Here is an 18,780-nt window from a genome sequence, read left to right as displayed (position 1 = left end):
CTGTGACGCAACGGGCTCCCAGTTTGCACCCTCCTCAAGGCCTCCCAGGTTATTTCTGGCCTAACAAAGACTGTTGCACAAGGAGTGGCCTCAGGAGTCCCAGAACTGCCTCTCCTTTAAGCCTGGAGAATCTAAAATGGTCCAGGGACCCCAAATCCAGCTCCACCCTGGCGTCTAGGGGACTGGGCAGCTACTGTCCCTGCTCTTCGGAATGTCAAGGATGACGAAAAGAAAATAAACATTTTCCATTCCCCTCAGTAGCTCCACAGTCATTGAGACGCTCTGGTTTCCCTTGTGGCTAAAGCAGAGCAACCTGCTCTCTCTCCCCTCTCTCTCCCTCCCCTTCTAAACTGGGGCTGCATTAATAGCAAATGACCTTAAGCCAGACCTTGAGCCTCCAGCAGCTGAACTGTACTTCAGAGGAGTGGGGGGTGAGGTTGGGGGTGGGTGATAAGGCCCATCTCTGACCTTCTGTGGTCTCCATTCTCTCCCTTTCCCCCAAGAATTCTGTCCTTGCCTCAAAACTCTCTGATTTTGATGACCCTGAAAACAGAATTCTTCCAATTCCAGATGGTAAGTATGACCCGAGAAACCAGAGAGGGAACCAAGAAAGTGAAGCAGACACAAGACAAGGAGTGTGGTTATAATGAGCTCAAAGCCTGTGCCGGTCTGGTCTGTGAAAGGACCTGGGTGAGACGAGGTCAGCGCCTGGGGTAGAGTCAGGGGGGTCCTTCTGGCCGAGGCAACAGTAGTGGTTCCAGGCACGTCTCTGGGTCATGAGGAGCCAGCTGGCCCTGGGGTTGGGCTCTGACTGGGGCCCAGGTGTTGATCACTAAAGTGTCAGGGTCTCCCAGCAGCGCCATGGTGGAGGATCACACGGGCATATGAAGTTCGTTGTACTCGTCCTGGCCATCTTCATCAAAGTTTGGTTCAGCATCTTCAGAGTCCAGCTGTAGAAGGTAGTGAAAAGTTGGGAAAGGCAGGGGAAGTAGGCTTGCCGCCTCCTATTCATCAGTTCCTCCTCTGGCTGGCAGCCCTCACTGCCCCCAGACCTTTCCACCCTCACTGTCTACAGGGACCATGGCCCAAGGTTGAAGCACCTCCCTCTGGCCAAAAGCTTCAGGTCACCCTCTAGTGACGCCTTCTAATAATAATGATGACAATAGCAGCTACCACGCAGAAAAACTTCCTGGTACTCCGAGCTCCTGGGGTGCCTTTGTACACCATGTATGAATGGACAGTTTTCAAAAAGATGTCCCTTCCTCTAGCTCAGAGGATCCCAGCCTGGACCAGTTTCACGGAAGACAGGTTTTCCGTGGAAAGGATGGGGGTGGTGGGTAGAGATGGTTTCGGGGTGACTCAAGCACATTGCGTTTATTGTGCACAGTATTTCTATTATTATTATTACATCAGTTCCACATCAGATCATCAGGCATTAGATCCTGGGGAGTGAGGACTCCTGCTCCAGCCGACCGAAGCAGGGCTCAGGATGGATTTCAATGCCACCCACCCCATCCGTCCCTCAGCTGTGTGCTTTTGTTCAGGACACAACCTGCACAATTGTCTCCAACAGCCTCTGCTTCCTTCACACCAAACCACACCCTTCTCGTTGCTTTACCTGAACTTGTGTTTAATCATCACCACAATTTCATAAGGGAGACTCTGTTAGTAGCCCCATTGTGCTGTACTTAGTCGCTCAGTCGTGTCCGACTTTTTCCAACCCCATGGACTATAGCCTGCCAGGCTCCTCTGTCCATGGGGATTCTCAGGCAAGAATACGGCAATGGGTTGCCATGCCCTCCTCCAGGGGATCTTCCCAGCCCAGGGATTGAACCCAGGTCTCCCGCATTGCAGGTGGATTTTTAACCAACTGAGCCACCAGGGAAGCCCAAGAATACTGGAGTGAGTAGCCTATCCCTTCTCCAGGGGACCTTCCCAACCCAGGAATCCAACTGGGGTCTCCTGCATTGCAGGCAGATTCTTTACCAGCTGAGCTACCAGAAACCCAGGAGCCCCGTTGAGATTTCAGAAGATCAGTCACACAACAGAAGAGACTGGGAGCCAGGCCTCCGTGAATCCAGGGCCCAGGCCCCCTAAGACCAACCCAAGCACCATCCCTTACCGCCTGCAGCTCCCTGTCCTGGAAGAGCCGGGGCAGAAGGCAACGCCTCAGAGGCACTGTGAGCAGCAGCACGAAGGGAAAGGCGAGTGAGGCCGCCGTGGACTTGACCACCCAGAGCAGTGCGATGCAGCCCAGCTGAATGCACGTAAAGAGGTGCATCCGCCAGGTCTTCACCTGGGGAACAGGTGTCGGGTCTCATCACATCCTCAGGGACTCAGCTCCGCAGGTCCCAACTTATCCTCCAGAGTCATCAAGTCCATCTCCAGCACTGGGTCCCTCGGAGTCCCCCCATCACCCCGTCTCCCCATCTCCATGCTTCCCAGCCCTACCTTGGTCACGTAGGGCTGTTCGGGATGGTGTTTTGCCGGCATGAGGATGAGCAATAGACGCTGGGACAGCTGGATACCAGACAGCGATGTGACCCCCATGTACAAGAAAATCCCAAAGAGCACGGCCAGTGGGATCCGACGTAGCACAGCCCCCATGACAATGGACAGACCTGGAGAAGGAGATAAACACCCCCATGATGATGGACAAGCCTGGAGGAGGAGACAGACACCCACAGGACCCCTCCAACAGCCCCTGTGGGGACAGATGAGCCTGTGCAGTCACTGTGATCAAGAGAAGATGGAGCCGGAAAGAGAACCAAGGAAAAAGGCACGTGGAGTCAAGGAACAGGTCTGTGGTCAGAGCTGGGGCTATTCATGATGCGTTTGGAAACTCAGAAGAGATCTGGGTCAAGTCAGGGCTGGAGAAAGGATTTTAGGTTCCAGACGACAAGTCTGTGGGGTGGGGGCTGGAGCTTTACAAGGTGGGCGCTCTCACCTACAAGGCTGGCGATGAGCACTCCAGTGACCCGCTGCTCCCGAACTTCCTGGATCTGGGGCTTGTCGCCAGGCGCAATGGCAGTGCGCATAACGGTCAGCGCATTCACGTGGGTCACCGAGCGGACGGTGGCAGCCGTGAGCCAGGGCAACCCAAACAAGCCACAGAGCCCACCCAGGGAGCCGATCAGAAGCAGGTCCAGGTGGAAGCCAGAGCCTTTGAGCAGCCTCCGCGCCTTCTGGCTAACGATGAGCCTGGGGGAGAGCAGGAGTGAGGGGCAGGTGGGCACACCCAGCGGGGACCAGAAGTGGACGGAGGACATGCAGAGCAGAGGCTGTCCGCCAGGACCTGCCAGCTTTCTCTCCCAAGCTCTCAAACTGAAGTTCTCACATTTAAGCAAGTTTGAGGCAAATTCCCAATACTGTGGATATTCAAATACCACAAAAGCCAAATGCCAGCTCTCACCACGTCATTGTGGTTTAACCAAAATGAGACGCGTGTGAGGATCGCAGACTGAGAGAGCATGCTGCTGCCAGGGTGTTCTGAGGACTGTCAAGTGCCACCCTGCAAGCGGTGGTGGTGACAGACAGATATCCTCTCAGAGCACCTCGGGGACACCGTGCCCGGGTCCAGGGACCCCCCGGGGGCTGCCAGTCCCCCAACCCCACTCCTCCCCAACCTCCTCCGCCTGGGGCCCGCCCCGTCCCCTCACGCAGTGATCTGTGTCTCCATGAAGATCAGGATGAGGACCAGGAGTGCAGGCACAGCGGCCGCCACCATCATCCAGGGCGGGAAAGGACGCGCACTGCCCAGAGGTGGGATGAACCACGTGCGCTTGCTGGGGGAGGTCACTGAGAGCCCCGTGGGCACCGTCAGCTTCTGCACGGCCAGAAGGAAGACCGGGTTCGGGGATGCCAGCGACTCCACAGGGCAGCTGTTCCCGCCCGGCTCTGTGTCCCCAGCACCAGGGCTCCAGGGAATTGGGGTGTGAACAGCTTTGGGGAAAATTAGTTCTGTAACCCTCCAAAGTCATTGTCCCTCCAAGGGTCTGGCAGTGAATGAGGAAATGATCCACCTTCTCCGTGAGCCACAGAGGAGCTGTCAGTAGACCTGCTCTGGGGGCACCTGTCTTTCTGCCCCTAATCCCATACCAGTTCCTCCAAGAGTCTTGACTAGGGGTCCGCAGACAGCCCCAGACCCCCTGCTGGCCTCCACAGCTGGTCCACATGGCTGCTTCTGAAACCGCGCACCCGCCCACCCCTGTGTGGCACCAGCATGTAGCCACTCCACTAGGAAAGCTGGGTTCTAGCCCTGACTGGCTGCTGGGACAGTGGGGACCTGTTATGGCCAGCCTCTCAAGGCCTTGGGGTCTTGCCAGACAGCATCGGGGCTCACTCACCTGTGTGTAGGTGTCTGTGATGGAGTAATCCACCAGGACCATCACCAGAATGGAAATGGGGATGCCAAAGTCCCCGATGATGCGGCGAGCCTTGAGAAGGACCAGTCAGGGGAAGGGAGCCAGAGGGGGATAAGAGGAGGGTCAGGAGACTGACATGGGGGCTTATTGCCCAGACCCTTCTTGAGCCTGCAGTAGTAGCAGCATTATTCACTCTGTCATGTCTGACTCTTTGAGACCCCATGGACTGTAGCCCAGCAGGCTCCTCTGTCCATGGGATTCTCCAGGTAAGAATACTGGAGTGGGTTGCCATTCCCTTCTCCAGAGGATCCTCCCAACCCAGGGATCAAACTCAGGTCTCCTGCACTGGAGGCGGATTTTTTACCAGCTGAGCTATCAGGGAAGCCTGAACAGGAGCCAGAAGTCCACTGACCTGTCCCTTTAAACCCCACAGGTGCCCAGCCAGCCCAGGAGGGCATTCCTCTCCTGGTCACACTTTGAGGGCTTCAGACAGGGGCGGAGGGCTGCATGGACTTGGCTGGGTTCTCCCATGACCAGGAGAAGGGAGGAGCCCCTCCTCTCCAGAGCAGAGCCCGATGATGCCAGCAGGAATGGAGGGACGCCCACAGGGACCCTACAGGCCCTACTCCTGCCAACCACACACCTTGCCGCCCAGGAAGCGGCTGTTTCTGAACTTGCGCAGGAAGAAGGCGATGAGGAAGGTCCCCAGCATGAGGATGAGGGACAGCAGAGCCGTGTTGGGCTGGTTCCTGGGGCCTGGCGGCCCCTCGGTGGGGGGCAGGGCACTCGCGTTCAGGTCCAGCTCCGCCTCCAGGGCTCCCTCAGGGGGGTAGAATGGCAGCAGTGGGTGCTCCGTGAACACCTGGGTGGGTTACAAGGTTGCCCCAGTGCTCACCTGGGTAGGTGAGCCTGACTTCACAGCATCAGTACACACCTGTGAGAGAGAGGGCGGGCCCCTCCCCTCCCACACCTGACCAGGCAACATAACACAGGACATCCAGCTCCATCTCACACACATACCCATGCCGCTCCTCTACACACAGTGACCCAAGGACCCCCAGCCCAGAAGCACTACAGGGCCCCCCTTTCTTCCCATACCGGTGCAGGCAAATCCCAGACTTTAAACCTCTGGCTTTGACTCCCGCGCTTCAGCTCAAATCTTGCTGAGAGCATCCTCACCCTGCCAACGCCCACAGCCTTCCTCCTTGTCCCCTCCCCCTCTGGTACTCCACACCCCATCCAGGGCGCTGCCCAGCCCCCACATAAACCCACCCCCAAGACCTCCGGGGGCTGCCACCTTGTAGAGCTTGTGGAAGGTCTCATAGATGAAAATGAGCGAGATGAGGAAGGCGAAGATCTCCTGGGTGAAAGGTGAGATGTAGCGGACCAGGAAGCTGCCTTCCGCAGCCACTAGGGCGAGGACGAAGACCACCAGCCAGAGGCCAACCCACACACGGCCCGTGAGATACTCCAAGTCCTGGGCCCGGCAGAACTAGAGATCAGCAGAGAGAGGCACTTACCCACGGCCATCTGCCCTGGCCTTCAGGGCCCCACGGGACAGGGGGGACAGGTGAGCCCCGAGGGAGTGGAGGGAGCCACCCCGGAGGCCCATCACCTGGGCCAGGGGGACAAGGCAGAGCGGGTGACCCCTGGGGAGGGACTGGGTGGCAGTCACCTTGAAGAAGGCTTCTTCAAAGACGAGCAGTGGCCCCGAGAAGCCGACCACGAGCAGCGGCTGGGCCCCCAGCAGAGAAAAGAGGACGCCAAGCACAGCCGTGGACACGATCAGCTCAGACACACCCATCAGCCCCTCTGTCTTCTCCCCTGGAGAGAGCGAGGGTCAGTGGGATAGCTGTTGCCCGGCTCCTTCCACCTGGCCCCCCTTTCTCATCTAGTTTCCCCTAACCTGTCCTGTGTTATGCTGAGTCGCTCAGTCATGCCTGACTCTTTGCAACCGCATGAACTGTAGCCCGCCAGCCTCCTCTGTCCGTGGGGATTTTTCCAGGCAAGAATACTAAAGTGGGCTGCCATGCTCTCCTCCAGGGGAATCTTCCTAACCCAGGGATCGAACCCAGGTCTCCCCCACTGCAGGCGGATTCTTTACCATCTGAGCCACCAGGGAAGCCCGCCCCTAACCTGAGGACCCAGGAAATACAGAGCAGTGCCCCCTCACCACCATCAGCACCAGCCCCCCAGGTGGTCACCAGATGCCCCACTCCCTCTCACATTACAGGCATCCCGGAAGTGACCACGGGAACCCCTGGCCCAGGAACGCTGCAGGTGACACTGAGTCCCCTCACCTCTCCTCCTGCCCCTCACCTAGCAGCCCCCCGAAGGTGATGGCGGGGCTGAGGGCAGCGAAGTAGATGAAGAGCACGGCGGCCACACACTGGGAGTGCAGGGCGTCCCGCAGGTCACTGGGGTAGTGCGGGTACCGGCGCTTCACGTCCCGGACAAGCCCCCCAAACACCGAGCCAGTCCGTAGCAGGGGGTCATCATCAGGGGCGGCCTCAGAGCTCCCAAGTTCCATCGACAGTTCTGGGGGAACACAGGGGCTGCTGGAACCTTGTGCTGGGAGCAGGCCCTGGGCTGCATCCTTCCCAGCCCAGGTCCCAGGGCAGAGACGTGGGTCAGGGATTGGAAGCTGGAGTGCAGGACTCAGGAGTTAGACGGGGCCAGGGAGACATGCGTGCAGGGGGCCCCGGGCTCCATAGGGTCAGACCTTTCCCGGGGGCCACGTAGCCACCCTGGGTGGTCAGCTCGGCTTTGGTCTGCTCACGCTCCCGGCGCTTTCTGAGCAGCTCGCGCTGGAAGGCAGCCACGGAGCGCAGCAGGTCTCGGCCTTCCACCTCGGACGGGGGAATCACGATGCTGCCATCTAGGAACTCGCTGATGGCGCTCAGGAGGTCCTGCCGGTCGTCCGCCTGGTAGGCAGCCTCGTGGAACAGCTGGAGGCAGGAGAGGCAGGGGCTGAGCCCACGGCCCAGGGAGGGGGGCCTTCAGGGAGGAGGTGTTGGGCCATCACAGAGCCAGAGGCAAAGGGGATGTTCAGCCACACACACAGGTCCAGGATGCTGGTCAGAGCTCTGACCCAGGTCCCTTCTGGCAGGGAGCCACGGCCCTGAACACCACCCCTCACCCTGGGGAGCGTTCTCTATCCTCCTGGGAGAGTCTCCAGACTTTTCCACAATGCAACAGTGATGCCCAGCATGGTCTTAACAATCCAACCTCCATTTTGATTGGAGAGTGCCCACAGCCTGCTGGTCAGTAAGTATTTTGAACACCATCCCTGGCTAGAGGGCCCTCCTGTCCAAGCCCTGGAGAATCCTGCCTCCCTTTCAAGCCTCCTATCACATCCGAAGCTTCGGAGTCTGGGCTTCTCTCCTGCATCCACCTCCCTGTCCCCCCGCCCAAGGCTCCCTTTTCTGTCTTACCTCACAGCTGCCACCACCACTCCAGAGTACTGCCTCCATCCAGGGGACGCATAGCACCCCTGCATCCGTGGGTACCACTGGGGGGGCAGTGAAAGGGATGGGGAACAAACAGGGCTCCGGGGAACAAGACCCACCTTGTCAGACATGAGGGTGGCAATGGAGCGCCCAAGCTCATGATAGTCAGTGCTGGTGTGGCTTGGCCCCAGCATCACGAAGAGGAAGCGAACTGGCACGGGGACCTCAAGCACAGACTCCAAGAGTACGGCCTCATTCAGGCGCACAAAGGCGGCCGCTGGCTGCTCCAAGAAAGGCACACAGCCTGGAGGGAGAGCAAGGCGCAGGGTGCTGGGCAAAGGGGAACGGTCAAGGCAGGCCCTGCAGGGGATATCTGGGGCCATCATGTACCAGTTGAGCAGGTTGCATACTGCATAAAGGAACCCCAATCTAAAGAAGCCCTATGTTTGTATATTTATTATAATTTACCAACAGGTGGAAATCAAGGGTATTAAGGAAGAGGTGCCTTTGTCTGATTCTCACAAAGGTGCTAGATGGACTAGCAGCAGGCCAAGATAGCAGAAAACTGAACAGGAAGCAGACAGAGGATTAGGGAAGAAAAGGCTGGGGCAAGATGGGCTGAGAGGAAGAGAAGGGGCAGGTTGAGGGTCTGGCCAAAGTCAAGACAAGCAGACTGCAGTGGAGGCATCCACGCCCCATAACCCCTATCCCCAGTGCCCAGCCCTCCTTACCCACGAGCACAACAGTAGCCTCAGCATCTTCAGGGATCTTCTCCAGCAGCTTCAGGCTTTTCCCCCGGTGACCATCTCCCCCAGGCATGTGCAGGGGCTTCTGAGGACGCAGAACTGGAATAGGGCTGGGACCCAGACCGGAGGCCATGGCAGGCCCTCCCATCCCTTGCTCCAGGCCTGGACTCTGCCTCCAACCCCTGGATCTGGGCCTTGCTTTCTCCCCTCACTGCCCCCAACCCAGCCAAGGTGGGGGCTCCTGGTGATGTGCCCCACAGCAGGAGGGGACCAGCCCAGGATCTGGACCCCTCCTCCAAGCCCCACCACCACCGCAGCTTTATCTTATTTAACTGGCTCCCCTGGCCCTGCCCCATGATCCCACTTAAACCTCCTGTTACTCCATGCCTAGCTTGGCACCAAGCATCCAACCTTCCTGATCCACTCAATGAAAGCCTTGCTGTCCCCCAGCCCAGGTCAGAGCAAAGCAACTGACCTCCTTGGCCTCAGGGTCGTGAGGCCAGAGTGGGGCTGGCTCCCCCAGGTCATCAGCCATGGTGGGCACTGCACCGTCAGGGCCGTGGCTGGGGGTTGGGTGGTGATTCCCTAGGACCGAGTTCACACTGGAGCTGGACGCATTTCGGGGAAAGAAGCCACTGTCCTTGTCATCATTGGGATGGCTGGAGAGAGGACAGAGGGGGCAGGCAGGTGAGCAGGAGAGGTCCTTGGTGGCCTGAGGTCATGGGAAAATGACATATGGAGGGTCGGGGCTTCCATTCTCTCTACCTCAGTGTAAGAAGGAACTTTCTAATAGCTGATACTTTCTAATGGGTGAAGGAATGAGCTCTCCGTCGCTTAAGGTATTCAAGCAGACTGGAAACAGCCACTCGAGAGAGTCTGTGTTCCTGGAAGGCAGCTGAACCTGAAGGCCATCCCCCCTCCCGGGCGCTCCAGCCTGGCACCTGTGTTTCAGCAGCAGAGTGCGAAGGACACTGGCCCTGTCCTCCGGCCGGATCTGGTCAGACACAATCATAGTCTCCACCACGAGGTGCGCGATGCCTGGCAGAGTGGTCTGCTCCAGGTCGAGAAGGGCAGCCCCTGAGGGAACAGACGGGGAAGGGATCTCATTCCCATTAGACATAGAAACATAGCGGCAGGCAAGTATGCTGGGTGAGCATAGCATCCCATGTGCCCAGGCAGATACACAGTTCCACATGGCCACAGCCCAGCCCGAAAGGGATGGAAAAAGAGGGCACGGGGTGAGGGCACGGCCCCTCCTTGCCCAGAGAGAGGTCATCTGTCGGCTTACTGCCTGGACAGATACCTACCGTGCCGCAGGTATAGAGCCAGGTCCCCAGGCACAGCCCCGCCCCTCAGAGTACGGCTGTGCAGACCCCACATTCCCGAGGGGCAGCCAGGCCTTGCCTGGCCCCAGGGCATCATCCCAGGAACTGGGCAGCCTGGCACCGGACGAGCTCTGCAGCGCTCCTACCGTGGGCTATGGTCCTCCTGAGTTCCAGCAGGCTTCGGAAGGAGAGCGAGGCCACGTGGGGCTTCCCCCAGCGCTCCGTCTCTTCCTCCACATCCTCCTCAAACTTGATCCAGCGGGCCGTCTCCCGCCAGTGGGGCTCCTGGCTGCGATCCAGCATCAGCTCGTTCAGCTCCACAAACACCTGGGGTGAGGTGTCCGGGTGAGGTGCCCAGGGTGAGGGCCTGGGGGGCCGCAAGTGGGCCCGGCTGTCCTGGGGATGTGGGTGATGGGCCAGGCAGGCAGGGAGGGAGGGAGAAGGTGGGAAGAGAGGCGAGAGGAACCGAAAGGCCCATCCCTGCAGGGTCTGGTACCTCATGGGGCCGCCGGTCCAGCTGCTGCTGCTTCTTCTTCCTGCGCAGGACGGGGGCCAGGCCACTGGCGCTGCCCCTCCCACTCTGCGTCCGAGATGGCTTCTTGACCAGGTGCCGCCGCACGCCAGGGTTGTCCTCCAGCCGGTGACCTGCGGAGAAGGTGGGCTCAGCCGTCCCAGGGCACCAGCTCAGGGCCCCCCGGGGTCATGGCCAGTCTACTTTGGGGGGGAGCACCACAGTCACCCAGGGGCTACGCCAACAAAACCACATTTTCCGGGGTGGGGGGCCACATTTCATACATGAGGAGACTGAGGCCCAGAAAGGGGACAGGACTAGTCCAAAGTCACACAGGGGATGCTGCCTAAGCCACAGGGAAAAGGCGGACCCCCACCCAACCCAGGCCATGGCCACTGCCTCTCAATCTGTAGAACCAGGACCCACAGTACGTCCCCAGGCTCTGCACTCTCAGCCTTTGCCTGTGCCCCCTGGCACCCATGTCCCCCACGTGCGTACAAGCAAGCAGAGCTTCCATCCCTCTCTCCCCACGCACCCCTTCCAGGCCCAGAGCTGGGACAAGGCCAGCAGCCCAGTTACTCACAAGCTAGTCCCCCCGCCATGGGGCTCAGCTGGCCCCTGATGGATTCCCACAGGTCATAGTCCTCAAAGTCCAGCACAAACATCTCTAAGTCCTCTGAGGTCAGCGAGTCTCGAGGGCTGGGGGCTGGAGCCCTCCCAGGGACCTGGCCCTCAGCGCCCCCGGGCCCAGGGCTCGATGCCCCCTTGGGCTCTGTGATCTCCTCCAGTGGGCTCGTCATCCCCTAGATGGCCGAGACTGCAGCCCCTGCTCCTTCCCAGAGCCCTGGCTCTCCAGAGAGATAGGAGCTTGGACAGCGGTGGTCTTGGTCCAACCAGAGCTGCAAGTGGCCGGCCTCCCGACCCCGACTCCCCAGGTCCCCAAGCCTGCTTCCTGCTGCTTCCAGCCCCCACGCTGGGTCTGTAAACACGCGCTCCCCTGGCCCCCCCATCCCGCTGCCGCCGCTGCTCCTGCGCTGCCATCGGATTGTTCCCGTCCCTGTCCTCAGGCCCTGGCAACTTTCCATGACGTATTGAGCTCAAAGCCCTCCCTCCAACTCCTCCCCCCACCCCGACACACTGTGGTTCCAAGGGGGAGGAGGGTGGGGTCGGTGATGCCCCTGGCCTGGGCACAGCGCCCCATGGGTGATGACAGGTGGCACAGAAACCAGGGCACTGATAAGATGGAAGGAATGTGCCGAGATCACAGCCAGGCCCAGTCGAGGGTGGTATGGTGGGAGCAAGGGGGCCCGACACAGGGAGTGGTAGGGCCAAGATGAGTGGCCCAGCCTCAGGGGTCTGGTTCGGGGTGGGGGGGTTAACAAGAGTTTTCCCCAAGGAGAGGAGCCTCGGGAGAGGGGGTAAAGGGATGTCTCTAAATGTCATGTGGGGGCTGCCTCATTCCAGGGGTGACTCAGAGGACACAACCAGGACGGAAGGGTAGAGGTGTCGCCAGGGGAAATCTCAGCTCTGGCACCCGAGGCATAGTCTGGTGAGGTAGTGAGCTCCCTGTCACTGGCCACATTCCAGCAGGCAGGGATACCGCAGAGGGGGCTCAGCCCTGGGTAGGGGAGTGCACTGAGCTTCTCCAAGGTCTCTCACAGGCTGGGCACCCCTGGGAGTGGGTGTCACTCACTCTTCATATCATCCAGGTCTGCAGAGCCCAGCATCTGGGCCTCCGCCTCGTCAGTGGGCACCTGCTGCTCCGGGCCGCCCGGGCCGCCCAGGGCACTGCCTGGGCACAGCCGCTCCCTCAGGTCATAGCTGGCTGACGGGCTCCACGGTCGGCCCTTCTCTCCGGTGACTCGGGAGACGCGGGCCCGGGGACTAGGAGAGCTGAGGAGGCAACACGGCAGCCTTGAACTTGCCAGGGAAGCGCGACAGTGATGGGCCAGGTGAGGGGGTTCCTCTGCCCTCCCCCAGCTTGGGACTGGGCTGGATTCCCCCCCCCTGGGGACTAAACACAGGCTTCTCTTGGGCAGAGAAAAAGCTTATCTCCACCTTCCTGAGCCCATCATGCCGGTCCCCAGGTCCTCTTTGTCCCATTCTCCTCTCCACCTAGACACCCTCTCTCTCCTGGAAGACTGTCCCTGTCAACCCTCTCGTCCTCTCCTACTGGTCCTTCGTGCAGAGAAGGGGCACGCCCTGCCTGCTTCCTCTGCCCCCTTCTCTCGTCTCCTCCCAGCTTCTTCTCGGGGGTTCAGGAAGGAGCCTGGGACCTGCGCTGGACTAGGCCAGAGGCCAGTACCTGACGGAGTGCTGGGGGCTCTTGTCCGAGCTTGGGCCCACCGAGGGCAGGGGCTTGGTGAAGGCAGCCCTCCCGGAGAGGCCAGGACTGTCATCCTCGTCACTTCCAATGGAGAACTGTGGATAAACCGCGTGTGCCCTGGGTCCGTGCCCCAACTCAGCCCCAAGCCCCCACTGCCAAGCCTCCCCTCCTCTCTGCACCCCTCCCTGAGCAGCCAGCCCCATTTCAGGGGTCCCTACCTTTGCTTTCGGTGGGGACCCTGAGGGTGGGGGCTCCGCAGGTTCAGCCTCAGATTCCCCCTCTTCTTCCTCTTCCTCCTCCTCCTCATCCACTCCGGCTCCCCCCTCCTCCTGGATGGGAGGGGTCCCCTCAGAGGGGGGAGCAGAGGTTTTCTCTTTCTTCCTCTTCCTCCTGGTCTGCCGAGCAGAGGTGGGGGGCAGTCGCCGCAGCTTGTGGGGTGGAGGCAGGCGCGCCGAGAGCGGGTGGTGGGTGTGGTGGGATGTGTGTCGGTGAACTGGGGGTGCAGGAGAGCTGGTTGGGGCCCCCACAACAGAAGAGGGCCCCTCACCACCCTAGGGGCACACACCTTATTATTCTAGCTCAAGGCCGCAAAGAAGGGCACCCTGGTCCTTTCTCCAGAGTCAGGCTCCCCCCAGCACCTGTATCCACAGCCTATCATGGGTAAGGCCTGGTAGAGTGGGGGATGGAGTGATGGAGAGGGGAAGATGGGGGTATGAGAGGCCAGGATACAGCAAAGAAAGTAAAGGTGGAGTCAGCTGAGACAAGGAGGGGAGGAGAGGTGGCCTAGAGGAAAGGGCAGGGCCAGAGAAAGGACAGAGCCTTGAGGAAGATGAAGGTCACCAAGAGCGGCCTCGGGCCCATCTCCCTACATCTCCCCTCGGTCTGGGGCCCAGCTCCCCTGGCAGGCAGACAGGTGATGGGTGAGTGAGGCAGGATGACTTAACACGGCGTGGTGGCCCAGCACAGCGTCCAGCATAAGATGGCCCTGGGTGACCCAGCCAGTGGTGAGCACGGTGATGGTGGCAAATGAAGGTGATGGCGGTGAGGGCGGCCACACTAGGGGTCCCCGGGCTACCCACACTCAAAGTCCCGCTCGCTGTAGCTGCGGCTGGGCTTCTCGGGGTCCCAGGCCGGGGGCTTGCTGATGAGGTCCCCAAACCTGCTCACAGCCAAGGTCTTGCCCAAGTCATCGTCCTCCTCCATGTCTGGACTCAGAGGTGGCTCCTCCAAGGGCACCCGGACCTGCAGACCCAGCAGCCTCTCCTAAGGACCCTCGACCCATGAACTTGACACATCTACCCCAACTCCAAGCCCCAGGAGGAGGTGGGGGAGACCAGTAGACCCCATCTTCTACTCCCTGAGGCCCAGACTGGGGTCAACCTCCCAGGCTCTCAGGGCTTGGGACCAGAGGGGTCAACAGATCAGAAAAATACCAAAAGACCCTCCCTCCTTCTCCATATCCCTGCCCAGCTCCATCCCTGGATCTTGAGTGGGGTGGTCCCAGAATCGACCAGAGGACACCCCCACCTCCTCCTGCGGTCCCTCCCCCTCCTCTCCTCTTCTCCCACCCCCGCAAGCGTCAGTCACCTGGGGTAGGGGGGAGGCGCCCCCGGGTGGCGGGATCACTCCGTTGGCCATGTCCGGAGAAGCAGCTTGGGAGGCTCGGACTCACTGAGGGACCCGTGACCCAGGTGAGAAGAAGGGGGCGCTGCGCGAACCTAATGGGGAGCCCTGGGGAAGGAGGGCGGGGTCAGGAGTCTCACGCCGCCGCCCCCTCCCTCTCTCCGGAGCTGGATCCCCCCGGCCTCCCCAGCGCCCATCCAGGCCCCGCCGCACCCGGGACGCCCCCGGGCCGGGCGCGCCGCGCCCCGCCCCGCCCTGCGGTACCTCGGGGCTCCGGAGAGTGCGAGGCCTGGGCCGGCCGCCGCGCCCCATCTCCCTCTGGCGCGGGCTTCGGGGCCTGTCGCCACGCAGGGTTGGACGGCCGGGGGGCGCCCGCGGCCGCGGGGAGTCGGGCGGACGCAGGCGCCGGAGCCCGCAGCCCGCGGCTCCACCTCCTCCCGCTTGGCTCCGCAGCTCCGCCGCCGCCGCTGGGCCGCACAATGGGAGCGGGCGGGCGGTGACTCACCCCGCCCTGGCCAGCCCGGCTCCCACGCGCCGGCCCCCGCAGGACCCCACCTTTCCACCAGCCCCTTCTCCCGTGCCCCACGCGTTGCCCCGGGCGGGTGCGCCGCCCTCCACTCCCACAATCCCCAGATTCACGCCTCAACCTTGCTTTTAGCCTCCCCTCCCCGCAAGAGTTCTGGAGGCGACCCCTCCTCAGACGCCAGCCCCTCCGACCGTGAGAACTGGGCTCCCAGACCTGGGGGAGCTCCCACCACCTGTCCCTTCGGTCCGACATGGCCGCAGATGCCTGCCGGGCACCGCCCAACATTTGACCTTGGCAATTACCTCCCCTCCCTGGGCCTTGGTTTCTCCATCGTAGCCAGAGGGGCCTGGAATCAGGGTGTTCCAAAGTTCCTCCAGCTCTAAGATTCTCTGGCTCAGTTTCCTCAACCTCCCCCTCCACCACTCCCTGAAGTAGTCACTTCTTTCCCAAGGGCAAAGTCTCTGGAAGGCGACACTGGATCCCAATTTGACCCTCTGGGGTCTGGATGAAATGGCACTTAGCACATTGCCAAGTCCCTAACTGCCCCTCACTTTACAGCTGATGAAGACACATCCCTGAATCCTTAGGAGAACTTAGGTGGATGTGGCAAAGAGAACCCAGGATGGAGCTGATGGGCAGGGGAGAGTGGCACTGGCCAGACCCAGGAGAGGGAAACCAACATCGCAGGTGGGGTACAAGGTACTAGGCATGATGGGCTCAGGGTGGGAGAAGAGGTTTAACCCTGTGACCTTGGATTCATAATTTACCCTCTCCCAGCCCTGCCCTCTGACTCAGATGGTAAAGAATCTACCTGCAATGCAGGTGACCCGGGTTCAATCCCTGGTGGGGAAGATCCCCTGGAGAAGGGAATGACTATCCACTCCAGTATTCTTGCCTGGAGAATCCCATGGACAGAGGAGCCTGGTGGGCTACAGTCCATGGGGTCGCAAAAGAGTGGGACACAACTGAGCGACTGACACACCCACACAGCCCTGCCCTCAGCTGGGTCTCACTCAACCTGAAGGAAGATTTTCTACATTCAGAGGCGACAGCAAGGAGAGGGGAAGGCAGCTAGAATCAGCTGAGCACTTTGTCCAGTCTGGGCCCTCTCCATCCTCCTCTTGGCCTCATCACAGCTGAGAGTCAGGGAGGCTGTGACCCTGCCATGGTCGCAGCTGGGAAGTAGGCTGCTGACAGAGCATCTTCAGTGTATGTCCCGGCCACCGCCTGTTACTGCTCCCAACCTCTTTCAGCAAAGGAGAGGTGGTCAACCTTCCAGGCTCATAGGGTGTGGAGAGAGCGAACCAAGACGCCCATATTAGAGGCAGCTGGGTTTAAGTAGAGTGTGTGAACTGTGCCCCGAAACTCAGGGTGTGAGACCCATCTGTTACAGGTTGAATTGCGCACCCTCCCCCACCCATCACACACACACACACACACACACACACACACGCGCGCGCGCGCCACCAATTCATAGGTTGAAATCTTAATCCCCAGTACCTCCAGTTCAGTTCAGTTCAGTAGCTCAGTTGTGTCCAACTCTTTGTGACCCCATGAATCGCAGCACACCAGGCTTCCCTGTCCATCACCAACTCCCAGAGTTTACTCAAACTCATGTCCATCGAGTCGGTGATGGCATTCAACCATCTCATCCTCTGTCATCCCCTTCTCCTCTTGCCCCCAATCCCTCCCAGCATCAGAGTCTTCTCCAATGAGTCAACTCTTCGCATGAGGTGGCCAAAGTATTGGAGTTTCAGCCTCAGCATCAGTCCTTCCAATGAACACCCAAGACTGATCTCCTTTAGAATGGACTGGTTGGATCTCCTTGCAGTCCAAGGGATTCTCAAGAGTCTTCTCCAACACCACAGTTCAAAAGCATCAATTCTTCGGTGCTCAGCTTTCTTCACAGTCCAACCCTCACATCCATACATGACTACTGGAAAAACCATAGCCTTGACTAGACGGACCTTTGTTGGCAAAGTAATGTCTCTGCTTTTGAATATGCTATCTCGGTTGGTCATAACTTTCCTTCCAAGGAGTAAAAGATGACCTTATTTGGAAATGAAGTTATACTGGGAGAGGGTGGGCTCCTTTTCTAATACGAAAGTTGTTGTTCCGTTGCTGAGTCGTGTCTGACTCTGTGACCATGTGGACTGCAGCACGTCAGGCTTCCCTGTACTTCACCATCTCCCGGAGCCTGCTCAAACTCATGTCCATCGAGTCAGTGATGCTATTCAACCATCTCATCCTATACCACACCCTTCTCCTGCCTTCAATCTTTCCCAGCACCAGGTTTTTTTCCAATGCGTCAGCTCTGGGGATCAGGTGACCAGAGTATTGAATGGTGTCCTTATAAAAAGGTGAAATGTGGACACACACACACTCGGGAGAATGCCGTGTGAAGTTTGGAGCTGAGCTGCCACCAGCCCAGGAATGACCAGAAGCTGGGAACAGATCCTTCCCTTGGGCCTTCAGAGGGAACACAGCCCTGCTGGTGTCTTGATCTCAGACTTTCAGCCTCCAGAGCTGTGAGACAACAGACTTCTGTTGTTTAAGCCATTTTGTTCATGAAACTGTTGGGGCAGCCCCAGCATGCTAATACATGACCCAGTCCCTTATCGCTCTGAGTCAGGTAACTCGGTTCCAAGTCTCTACCTTGTGTGCTTTGGTGGAGCCTACCCTTGCTCAGAGGTACAAAGGAACCTGGGAGTCCCCCACCTTGGGAACATTTCCCAGGACCCTCTGACACCTGGTTCTGTCCGGGGCCTCAGGCTCCATTTTCTAGCCTGTAAAGTCAGATGGCAGTACTTTAATACTGAGACAGCTTGGGGAGGGTCTTGCCAACCTGGTCCCTGGATATTGATGCCTTAAGGGCACTGCACAACTCGTCCCTCTGAGGCTCCACCCTCCCAAGGGATTAGCATTGAGCACAGGTCTCGTTTTCCTAGGGCCCTCAGACTCCCATCCTCTTCCCAGTTGGGGAGTTCCCCACTCTGCCGCCAGTCAGAAGCTTTGGTCTCTTGCAAGCCCTTTCTTCTATCCCCTGGGGAGTGAGATGGAGTGAAATCTCTCCTTAGAGGGTCTTTGGACACCTATGCTCATCGCTCCTTCTGGGGTGGAGAGAGAAATGCCGATGGCCCCAGCTGTTTCAGACCAATTTTTTTTTAATAAAAAAAATTTTTTTAAGATAGTGGGAATTCCTGGTTGGCACAGTGGTTAAGATTCTGGGCTTTCATTGCTGTGGCCCAGCTTCAGTCCCTAGTCAGGGAAATGAGACCCTGCGGGCCCCACAGTGCAGCCAACAACAACCACCCAAAAAAAAGGTAAAGGTAGCAACCATGATCATTTCATCACCCTAAATTTAGGTACAAACCACTTTAATATTCATATTCTCATGCGCTCACAACAGCCCTCTAAGGTAGAGCATCTTAATCCATTTGACAGTTGAGAAAAGTGAGGCTCATGAAATGTGAGTGACTTGCCTAAGGTCAAAGGCTCCTAACCAGCATGGCCAGGAATTGAACCCGAGGGCTTGTGGCTCCATGTCTAATGTTTATCCCCATGCACTACAGTGCCCCCTGCCCTCACCACCACACCTTGGTGCTTTTCCATAGCTGTTAAAGACCCAGTGGAGACAAACAAATACATTTTTTATATTTATAAATAAATATATAAATAAATTTATATACAAATATACAGATTTATTTTGCATACAAAACAAATTTGTATACAATAATTTTGTATATAAAACATATTTTGTAAAAATATACAAATATACAAGTTTATATAGCAAAAATACACAAATAAATAAATAAACCTTCCATGCCCGGAGAACAGACTGAAATATACCACTCACTTCTGAGACGAGTTTTTTAAGGAGACCGCATCTTTGCTACCAGAAGCCATACAG

The 18,780-nt window shown here is 58.7% G+C and overlaps 1 protein-coding gene and 1 long non-coding RNA gene across 4 annotated transcripts; one reads left to right on the top strand and one right to left on the bottom strand.

Moving 5' to 3' along the window:
- Positions 1-613: 613 nt before the first annotated feature.
- SLC4A3 (solute carrier family 4 member 3) lies at positions 614-14,801 on the bottom strand. 3 transcript variants are annotated; one of them, XM_069574644.1, is made up of 23 exons: positions 14,609-14,801; positions 14,309-14,452; positions 13,801-13,963; positions 12,940-13,214; positions 12,701-12,816; positions 12,089-12,288; positions 10,381-10,529; positions 10,031-10,211; positions 9,501-9,636; positions 9,035-9,218; positions 8,545-8,644; positions 7,933-8,117; positions 7,087-7,312; positions 6,684-6,902; positions 6,040-6,188; positions 5,662-5,856; positions 5,008-5,226; positions 4,347-4,436; positions 3,660-3,826; positions 2,948-3,201; positions 2,452-2,621; positions 2,123-2,296; positions 614-950 (listed from the first exon to the last, which is right to left on the bottom strand). In XM_069574644.1, exons 2-23 carry the CDS (start codon positions 14,357-14,359, stop codon positions 873-875), a joined length of 3,681 nt encoding a protein of 1,226 aa, XP_069430745.1. In that variant the 5' UTR covers positions 14,360-14,452; positions 14,609-14,801; the 3' UTR covers positions 614-872. The 3 variants fall into 3 exon arrangements, with proteins under 3 accessions (XP_069430745.1, XP_069430748.1, XP_069430747.1); XM_069574647.1 differs by having other exon boundaries at positions 13,889-13,963; positions 14,609-14,696; XM_069574646.1 differs by lacking the exons at positions 12,089-12,288; positions 12,701-12,816; positions 12,940-13,214; ... (1 more) ...; positions 14,309-14,452; positions 14,609-14,801 and adding an exon at positions 10,979-11,260.
- Positions 14,327-17,488, top strand: LOC138432915 (uncharacterized). The gene is made up of 3 exons (XR_011254049.1): positions 14,327-14,412; positions 15,429-15,569; positions 16,565-17,488. It is a non-coding gene; the product is annotated as an uncharacterized lncRNA (long non-coding RNA).
- Positions 17,489-18,780: the final 1,292 nt, after the last annotated feature.

The sequence above is a fragment of the Ovis canadensis genome, chromosome 2 (assembly GCF_042477335.2).
Source record: "Ovis canadensis isolate MfBH-ARS-UI-01 breed Bighorn chromosome 2, ARS-UI_OviCan_v2, whole genome shotgun sequence".
In the NCBI taxonomy this organism is placed as follows: domain Eukaryota; kingdom Metazoa; phylum Chordata; class Mammalia; order Artiodactyla; family Bovidae; genus Ovis; species Ovis canadensis.
This window is presented reverse-complemented; position numbering and strand designations above follow the sequence as displayed.